This window comes from Anomalospiza imberbis, chromosome 1 (genome assembly GCF_031753505.1).
Source record: "Anomalospiza imberbis isolate Cuckoo-Finch-1a 21T00152 chromosome 1, ASM3175350v1, whole genome shotgun sequence".
Classification (NCBI taxonomy): Eukaryota; Metazoa; Chordata; class Aves; order Passeriformes; family Viduidae; genus Anomalospiza; species Anomalospiza imberbis.
The window spans coordinates 39775437-39785188 of NC_089681.1; the positions used below are offsets into that span (position 1 = coordinate 39775437).

Sequence of the window (9752 nt, forward strand, 5' to 3'; positions counted from 1 at the left end):
GTGCATTGTACAGCCAACTTTTGATTGTTAAACACAAATTTTATATGAAGTATAATGAAGCAAGGTTACCACTGTTGTACATATGAGAGAAGGAAAACCACATATTTTAATCCACTTCGAGTCTGCAGTCAGCCACCTATAACACTGACAGGCTGCAGTCAGTAGAATATGTTCCCACATGATTTCTAACTATCACAGTATGAAACAACAAGGTATGTACATGTTTACAGACCTTTATTTAGATTGCAGTCTCACATCTGTAATCAGTTTAATCAAGAAGTCATTCAGAAGTATGATGTTGCTGATAAAAATTGACATGGCTTTCAGCATTTTGTGACAAAAATAAAAGTTCCTTTTCCTCAGCTACCCTATAGTACTTTTCCACCTACAGTAGATTAGGTACTTCTTGCTGTGTCACACTTTGTTGCACATGAAAAAGCCCTGTTAAAACAGGATATCCAAGACAATCCTTTATCTTACAAACATGAAAACATGGTCCATATATCTAAGTAACGAGAATGGCTTTAGATGCCAGCATCGGCTTAATTTTGCACCAGTAAGCCTGACATATAAACAACAGTCCTTTGGGACACTTTATTATGGATTTATTAGAAACCTTGTCAATAACTTACTTGTGCTTTTGATAACTCTGTATTTGGTTGCTAGGAGACTTGTGTTCCTGATGAGATAAAATGAACAGGAAATCCTCTATAGCTTTGTGACTTTTTGCACTAGTAAATAAAAATGCAAACAACTGATATAAAATACTGGCTACTGTTAACAGAAGTGAGAAAAAAAGACAAGCATTGCATATTTTAAATAAAGGAACATATAGCCCTTTTTTGCCTTCTCCAACTATAAGATGATAAAAGATCACCTTTATAAAGTAGAATGACCGGATTTTGTGGAACGTGGCTGTTTTGGCTCCAAGATATTTGTAGCGTTGTAGTATCAGAGCCAGGATACAGCTGCCTTGTGACTAAGACATCGTTCACTGAATAAGTGCTATCCAATCCCTCGACGTCACCAGACATCTGTTTCCTGTTTTCATTCTTTCTTTCACTGTTATCATTTTATCCAAGTTACCCTTTCACCTGAAAACCATTTAGAAACCTAGAGAAACCAGCGCATGCATGCGTGTGTGTATCAAAGAAGTTGATTCAGAAAAAAACTTGCTGAGAGCAATTTGTTCATTTTAATACAAAGAGCAGAAATGGAAACAAACTTGCCTTTCCCCCGTCTTCTCCTCCCCAAAATACACAATGATACATAAACACTTTTGTCTTCTGGTCTTCACTAATATGACTAACTTCCTTCTTCACTTCCAGTTAAGTAGCTTTCCTGTTGAGTACCACCACCTCCACAAAATACAATTGTGAATTGATTCATAAAAACAGAAACATTATGGCACAAATAAGGGAAGGCAATAAATACTCTTCCCCCTCTCCAACTCCTTCCCAAATGGAGGCAGTAGTAATATTGTTATTGTAAAGTTATTGTAATAACAAACACTTGAAAAAAAAAAGAAAAAGAAAAAAGTATTGCTTGTCATTTAAGGTTCCAAACCAACAATCATCAGGATGCAGAACAGGATACATCTAAAGTGAGAAAGTTATTTACTTCACATTCAAGTTAACACCAACTGCACTTTTTTTGGCACACAGTATTATTCTTAACGTGCCAAAAAATTGTTGAGCAGCTTATAAAATATGAATGTTAATGCCACTAAAACAAAATTCCTGCTATTCATAGTCCAATTTTATATTGCTGTTGTTTTGCTACGTTTCACCTATACTTAAACCCAAAGTCAGGGGAATGACCATTACTGAAAGCATTTGACACCCATTAACAAGGCACAATAGAAACTGAAGAGTAAGTTGTCAAAATTTAGTGACTTTGTATTCTTAATCTCTTGATTTCAGATTATTTAATCAGAATGAAAGACTTGTTTTATTTTGTGCTGTGATTACAGATGGTCATATTAATTGATAAGGTAGGTTGTTGAGTGAAGGAAAAATCTGGGCTGGTTGACAAACACCAACAAAAATTCATCCACTTCATTTTATTGTCTGAAAGAAAAGGAAGATTTTTCTTAAATCCTCCCCCACTGAGGTGTATCAGCAAAATACAGATGTTACACAGGAGAAAGAGGCAATTCTAGCACACAGAGGACTTTCCCTATGAGATGGGATGGTTTGGCAGCTACAGTAAACTCTAAGTAGCATTTCCAAAGGCACATCAAAATTGGAAAGCAAGATGACTTCTCCTGTTCTGGTCTCCTGAATTGTTTTCTGCATTCTTATAATCAAATTATGACTATTTTAAAGTCCTTAAACCACATAATTATGAAGTAGCTCATTAACTTCCGAGCAGTCAGAGCACATTGATACATTATCTTGGCCTCCCCTCTCATCCTTCTTTACTGTCTGGTTCACTGTCTCAAATGCCCAGTCCTAAGCTTCCACACAAAACTTAAAATACTCTTGTATAGTAATAATGCAGTATTCTGGAGAGACTGATAAAACAAACGTTTGTTGAAAAATATTTTTCAAGACTTAATCAAGTTGGTGTGATTAAAATGCTGTCTCCCATAAACACAACTTGCTCATAACTTTTCACAACATTTAAATTAATTTGTCCACTGTCAAACATGCAATCTGTGATCAAGCTGAAAACTGAATTCTATCTGTGTACTTCATCCATCACATCACCATCCTTCATAATCTGCTGTCACTGTCATTCATTGACTCTGGATTCTGCTATGCATTTTTATTCGTAAGATTACCTTTGTGTCAGGACAAGTTTTAAGTTTTGAATAATAAAAGCCATTGAATTAAGACAACTATCTTCCCCCAACAGTCCCAAATTGAGATAGAAAGTTATCTTGAACTGCACACTCTGTCCTCCTCAATTGCGTATGAAGAAATAAAAGAAAAATCATGATCTCTCAAACTTCTAGTGGTATTGATGGCAATAGCAAAATCCAAAACATAGCTATGGAATTATAGAGGTTAATGCAATCTTTAGTACTTTTTTATTTCTGGTTCATTTTTCCCCAACCAAAAATACCTCTTAGAGCTATTCAAAATACATTTTCTAAAACTTATAATTTTATGCAATATGACTGTAAAACTAATTTTAGTTTTGTACAGTCATGTTTCCGATTTTAAACTGAGAGGGGGAAATAAAAACTAATTATTAGGTCAAATGACTCTCTGGAATTATCCTCTGAAACAAATGCAACACTGAAACCTTTTGTCTGAAAAAAATAACTGGCAAACCACTGGAAGAGAAAGTGCCCAGATCCACACTTTATGTCAGACTCCACATTGTTTTCAAATGTTAAGACTTCTGATACACTCTATTATGACAATAAAAAAGTTGAGAGCTACACCAGAAGATTACATGAAGAAAAAAAGTTTTTTCTAGTATAATAGGAGTCTTAAAAACAAACAAACACACGCCACTTCTACCCATTATTTCATACCCAGATGTTTCCTGAACACCTGCAATTGTGTCCAGTCCTGAATTCAGGAGCTGTAGTACTTCAACAGACCCTCATCAGTTGGTTTTAGAATTTTCTTGTCTGCCAGGTTTACAATCCACCCTGGAGCAAGACCAAAAAATATCTGTCTAGGATCCTTGCGTGCACTTAACATCTTAAAGAGTTCATCCTTAGTTATGTCTGGTAAGACATAGCCATATTTCTTGGCAAGTTCCAGCCTGGCTTCTGCAACCTTAGATGGATCTGCCAGGTAGCCACGGTTCCTGGGATCTGTGTAGTAACGGACGAGATCTTCAGGTGGGAGCATTCGCTTTGGGATAGGTTTGCCACGCAGGAAAAATACTACTGGCTTGCATAAGATTTCTGTGGGCAAACAAGAGAGAAGATTAGTGACTACACTTCATAACACAGATTTAAAGACATGAAATGACATCTTATTTTGTACTAAATTAGTTACTACATTCACATCAAAAAGGACCAAGTAAAAAACTGAATCTCAAGAATACTCTTCTTCAGAATGAAATAGTGGTTTGCAAGTTTCACTTAACCATACAAAAAACCTCTGTTTTAACTGATATTTATAAAGCCAATCTGGAGGAGTTGCTACAACTAATTTAGAATGACTACTTGGGAAAGATAACCAGAACTAAACTTATTTAAATTATTATTTCCAGGTTTGAAGCAATGCATTTGCACGGCTATTTACACAGTGTACCAACTAATATAAAATTTAGGGCTTCTACAAGTATTTTAAATAAAGTATCAATGGCACGTGCACCTATTTAGTCCTTTGTGGGATTAACCCCTCTTCCTCAAATTTTACTGATTTTGGCAAATTAAATTGCAGAACCTTTTAACCTTATTATTTTTATTATTTTGTGGAATGAAAAAAATCCCAGAACTTGTATCGCTCCAGGGTAACGTATTTTGCACACTAAAAATGTCTATCCCTCTTCTTCTCAGCCTCATTCACACATGAAAGCTGTGTTATTGTCAATAAAATCTGCATGAATGAATGTTAGGCAGGATGCAGCCTCGAGCAAGGCAAAGCCTCATTCTTCAGTGAAAGTGTTCTGAAAACAATAGCCATTTTAACTGGAATGATTCTGAGCTTCTGTAACTTACTTCCTCACTTTAAGTGGAAAAGCATTTTAAATTAAAAATATAAACATCCACAGTGGTTTTTAAATCTATTTTTTCCTGAGTTTTCTTAGTGCTATTAAACATGGGAAACAGAAGACAAAAATCCAGCAAAACAATATTTTTAGTTCCTCTATTTACAAAGCTATTCAGATTTCCTTAACTGGTCGATTGGTATACAACTACCAACAGGTGAATGGTTAAAAAAGGACTAAACAGGTGAACAGTTAAAAAAGGTAAAATTGAGATGCATTATCATTCCTCATTGAAGGCTGGAACTAGATCATCTTTAAGGTCCCTCCCAACCCAAAGTATTCTATGATCCTATAAACATACATGTAACTGTTTTTGAAGCTTTTAGAAGTTGATGACTTTCTACTAAGAACTGTGTTTGAAACTTTGATTTGGATAATTTAATCTTCACAAGTTCAAAAAAAAAAAAAGCCGGAAATTAAAAGAAATTCTTACCCAAGCTCCTTGGGTCATAGAATGATGTTGTTACCACGCCTCCATTTTTTTCTATGGCTGCAATTGCTAATTCAGATGCCCTCTGCACTTCAATATTTACTTTTGCTGCAAAAATATCAGCACCCTGTAAATTTCAACACATATTAAGAGTAACATTAAAATGAGTATTTTAAGACACACATTTATTCTTCTCTGAAAACTTGTAAGGAACATTAAATCCTGCAAAAATATTACGAATTGTCTGTTCCTGCATGAAGTTAGGTAACCAAATTGCTCTCAGTCACTTGGGTTGAATTAAAAAAACCTTTCAATTTCCAAAATATCCATACACTTTTCAGTACATTTTAGTTTTCTGTTGTAAAATACTTCTTCAGCCTTTTGGTACATACTCCTTTACTCTGACTTCGGCAGTCCCTTGGGTATGAAGACATCCTCCAGAGTTATTTCTTTTTTTGCTGACGCACAGTGCCCTCTAGTGGATTTATGATCAACAAAAGCCCCACAGCAAAATAATTTGGAGAATCAAAGATGCTTCCCAACCATGGGAACGACAACCTGAAAGCCTGAAGTAGCATTTGTGTGGTCTGCATACCTCCTCCACCAGCTGGATACCGTAATCCCTCTTGAGAGGCTGCACTGTCACACCTCTGGCGTTGGTGAGCTGAGTTAAGTCAATCGGCTGCGTGGGGTCAACTCTGCCCAAATCAATCAGGTACTGCAGCCTCTGAAGACTCAGAGGTTGGTACTGACGTCTGAGGCTGGGGAGAGAAAGACAAAAAAAAAAAAAAAAAAAAAAAGAACCCAAACTAAACAATGAGAAATTCACAAAACTGAAGTTTTAATAGCAACTGCTCAACTGAGATATTCTGGGTTTTATCTACTCCTAAACCAAAAAAATACTAAGACATTACAGTGTCAACATTTCTTGGCAAACCAACAAGACTGTAAATAACTACCACTTTCAAAGTGAACCCACCTTGGGTGCTTCGCTGATAGACTTGCAAAAAACCAAACATCTCCTCCCATACAAACACAGTCAAAGACTATCACCAAAATTCTGTACATGCATAGCTTACATACAACAACATCTTCCGATACATTACCACTGTACCCAACACCTCAGAAAGTACTGAAAGCAATCTCCCTCAAAACACCATCAAGGAAGAGAAATACTGAGAAAATATGCATTAACCCACACTCCCCAAAGGGAGCTGGAATCTCTTGGCAACAGCCATTGGCTTCAGCAGAACCTACTTTTGTGTTTTTTCTCAAGTTCTAACTTTATTGTATAAACTGATCCCTACACAGTTTTCCAATGCCAGAGCCTACTCCTGTCTGTGCACACCACTTACGCTGATACCCAAAACTTCCTCCTACAATCCATTTGACGGCTGCTATTGGAAGGCTCTGAGTGGCAGCTCAAAAACTGGGAAGCAGCTGATCTCTGTTACTGGCAAGCCACATACAAAGGACAAGCAACAAGAATTTGTGCTGTCAGACAGCCCTTTACAGAGAAAAAGTTCAAGAAGTGGAGGCAGAAGGAGGAGTGAGGTGAAGATAAACAGGCAGAGATGCTGTTCTGCATGCTCCCCCCTGCCCCAACAGTGTCACTTGAGTCCACAGGAACATTCACAGTAGCCTGACAACAAATTCTTGCAAACAACATTGAAACTACAGAGAACTATTTTTTGTTTTCACACGCTGTCAGATGTTGTTAAGAACAGCAAGATCCTAAAAATTTCAAGTCACCACAAAAGGCTGGATTTTGGCTGTTGGTTATTCATGACCTTTTAACCACTATTAACATAAGCTGAGTGTCTGCATTCTGCAGCATTTTCTTTGCAGGACTGTGGATTTATACTCTGCCTTCAGCTATTGAAAGTGCTTCTTGTTTATTCTTATAATAATTTAGCAAACAGGAGGAAATAACAGTACCTGAAAGTAGAATTTGAGTCCCATTTCAAAACTATTGAGATTCAGAGGAAACCCTGTAACAACTGGAACAAGTCTGTAAGTTCTACTGCATGCATTAAGAATGGAAATATAAAAGTGCTCAGCTATTTGATGAAGTGGTATCAGGAAATGGAACATGAAATGAAGTTTAACAACACACAAATACACATTAGCCTTTCATCCTTGAACTGTCTGCTTGGTGTAGCAGGCTTTTGTTACTACTGCCTGTAATATATTGTATTGACACAGAAGTTTGCAAGTCCAGATCAAAAAGCAACAAAATGGTTGCTGACCCAGGTAGCACAAATGCTATCTGACAAAACAAACCCAGTTTCAAAAAAATTTTATTAATTTTAATCAATTTTTTAAAATTATCAATATAAGTGAAGGAAATTTGGAAAATGCTGACATACACCTCTCTAGGTAAGAACAGTGACTAGAGAAAAGACATGCTAGAAGAATAACCTTAAACATCCAAAAGGTGGAATAAGGACTCAACACAAACAAGTACGATGTGAAAAAGAACAGAAGTATTAAACAAGGCAAAATGCCCAAGCAGAACAATGGTGAAAGGTGATTTAATGCCTCATCCAGCAGATTTGGTATTAAAGAGCTTGTTAGGATCCTAGATGTAACAGGCAGGGCACAGACAGACAAACACCACAGTGTCAGAGGGCTGAAAAGGTAGAACCATGAAGAGAAGCAGAACTGTTTGGGTGGCAGCAGATCAGAGCTTCTGGTGAATAAAGTGAATAGAAACAACAAAGCAAGGCTTTGGATTACACTTCCATGCCCAATATCCTCACTCCAGTCACTGGGACTGCTCCCAGTCAGTTCATTGGGTTATGAGGCAAAAAGAACAGCAGGAATGAAGGAATAGTTTCAGAAGAGAAATTCACTCAGCTGGAAGAGGAAAGATCATCTGTTACACATGAAGGATTATGAGAAGAGAGTAAATAAGCAGATGTGTAAAACAAGAAATAATTAATTAAAATAATCTCACAAGAGATGGAAGATTCTTCTGGTGAAGTAGCTAACAACCTGAGAGGAATTTGGGAAGCCAAACATTTTCAGTTAGGCTTGTTTTTCAGCTAGATTCTTGCTTCAGGAGAAGGATCAAGAAATGCAGACAATGATTAATTTCCACGTAAACATTTAGAAACTTACCTATGTCCCTCATTAAATCCGTATTTTGGAATGGCCAAGTAAAATGGAGTTTGGCCACCCTCAAAGCCCAATCGGGGGCGATTCCCTCTTTGTCTTTCTCCTTTGTGACCCCGGCCACACTTCCTACCTCCGTACCTTCCACGGCCACGTCTTCTTTCCTTCAAAACAATCAGTGATACATTTAGACAGCTATTGCAGAGACCATAAAACATTAGATTTCAGAGACATAAACAACTGAGCAAAATGCTGATTCTTGAGGGAAAATTAAGTTATAGATCTTTCCTAACTGGAAAAATAGCAAAGCAGTCAATGTGATTTTTGCAGAGTGTAGCTTTAGGCTGACATCACAAATAAGTCAGGGGTCAAGTCAGCTTCCTTTGGTGGCAGGAAGGGCTGAGTCTAGCACAAAAGTGCACTTGAATTCTGTACTATTTGGTAGCTGCAGGGAGTCTTCAGCACTTCTAGGAGAGTGCTGCTCGCTGTTCCCATCTCTCTTCCTGTGGTTTCAGCCTTTGAACTTCATCTCCCTGTTCACTAATATTCCCCCCAAACCACAAGGGTTTCTCCCTGGTTTCTTTTAGTAATTTCTCTACTTTATAAGGAGACAGATCACAGGTTTGTTTTCGATAAACAGTAACAAGAATGTTAGCTGGCATCACATTCCTTTTCTCTGTACATCTTCTTACCTTCCATTTCCAAACATCTTACTCCATCCCATAAACATCTGGAGGGAGAAGCCTTTTACTATTCCCCTCCAGCCCCAGCAATGCCCTGAGGTTCAGCCAGCACCATTCATCAGCCAGCACCATTCATCAGCCAGCTCTGTGGGCATGGCCACACACACCGGCCACAGGGCACGCAAAGGGCAAGCAGCGGGCCAACACACACACACACACAGCAGCGCCATCCACTGCTCTGCCCTTCCACGCCTCTTCTGGCCAGGCCGCTCTCCCGGTCGCGCCGGGACCACGTCCTTCTGACAGCCCCGGGGGCAAACCACACCGGCACTGTGCCGCCAGGGCCCACCCGGCAGGCTGCAGGCACTCACCCGCTTTTTGGAGCCGGGGTTGGGCCTTAGGTTGGCCAGGCTGACCCTGGGCAGCGAGCGCAGCAGCTCCAGGGCCCGGTGCGCGCCGCTCCCGCTCATGGCCGCTCCCTCCCAAGGGCGCCCGCGGGCACCGCGCCCGGCCGCGCCGCTTTACGGCAGCGCCGTAAACCGCACCTGCCGCGCCTTCGCAGCGGTGTCGCGCAGGCGGCGGGGGGCGGGCGCGGAGTTTGGGCGGTGCCGGCGCTCGGAGTTCCCGCGGCTGGGAAAGGGCGATCGTGGCCTTTCGCTCTCCGGCAGCTGCTGTTTCATTACTGAGACCTCAGCCGAGTGCTCCCAAGCCGACAGTGTAGAGCCATCAGGCCGCACCTACACGCGGCTGGCCGGTGGTGCGCCCAGCCTTGCTCAGCTGCAGGCCGCGCAGGTACTGGAAATATCCATGTTATAAACGCCAATCGCTTGCTTTTTAAAATT

The 9752-nt window shown here is 39.6% G+C and overlaps 1 protein-coding gene across 2 annotated transcripts; it reads right to left on the reverse strand.

Moving 5' to 3' along the window:
• Positions 1 to 220: 220 nt before the first annotated feature.
• MRPL15 (mitochondrial ribosomal protein L15) lies at positions 221 to 9439 on the reverse strand. Of its 2 annotated transcripts, XM_068188794.1 has the most exons (6): positions 9282 to 9439; positions 8234 to 8391; positions 5706 to 5871; positions 5114 to 5237; positions 3488 to 3868; positions 221 to 2069 (listed from the first exon to the last, which is right to left on the reverse strand). In XM_068188794.1, exons 1-5 carry the CDS (start codon positions 9378 to 9380, stop codon positions 3531 to 3533), a joined length of 885 nt encoding a protein of 294 aa, XP_068044895.1. In that variant the 5' UTR covers positions 9381 to 9439; the 3' UTR covers positions 221 to 2069; positions 3488 to 3530. The 2 variants fall into 2 exon arrangements, with proteins under 2 accessions (XP_068044895.1, XP_068044885.1); XM_068188784.1 differs by having other exon boundaries at positions 221 to 3868.
• Between the last annotated feature and the right edge of the window lie 313 nt (positions 9440 to 9752).

Coding starts and splice junctions, on each gene's coding strand:
- MRPL15 (XM_068188794.1), bottom strand. CDS start 9,380: ATGAGCGGGAGCGGCGCGCACCGGGCCCTGGAGCTGCTGCGCTCGCTG. Junction 5,238..5,705: donor GTATCCAGCTGGTGGAGGAG/GTATGCAGACCA, acceptor TGAAATTTACAG/GGTGCTGATATTTTTGCAGC. Junction 3,869..5,113: donor CTATGACCCAAGGAGCTTGG/GTAAGAATTTCT, acceptor GTTTGCCCACAG/AAATCTTATGCAAGCCAGTA.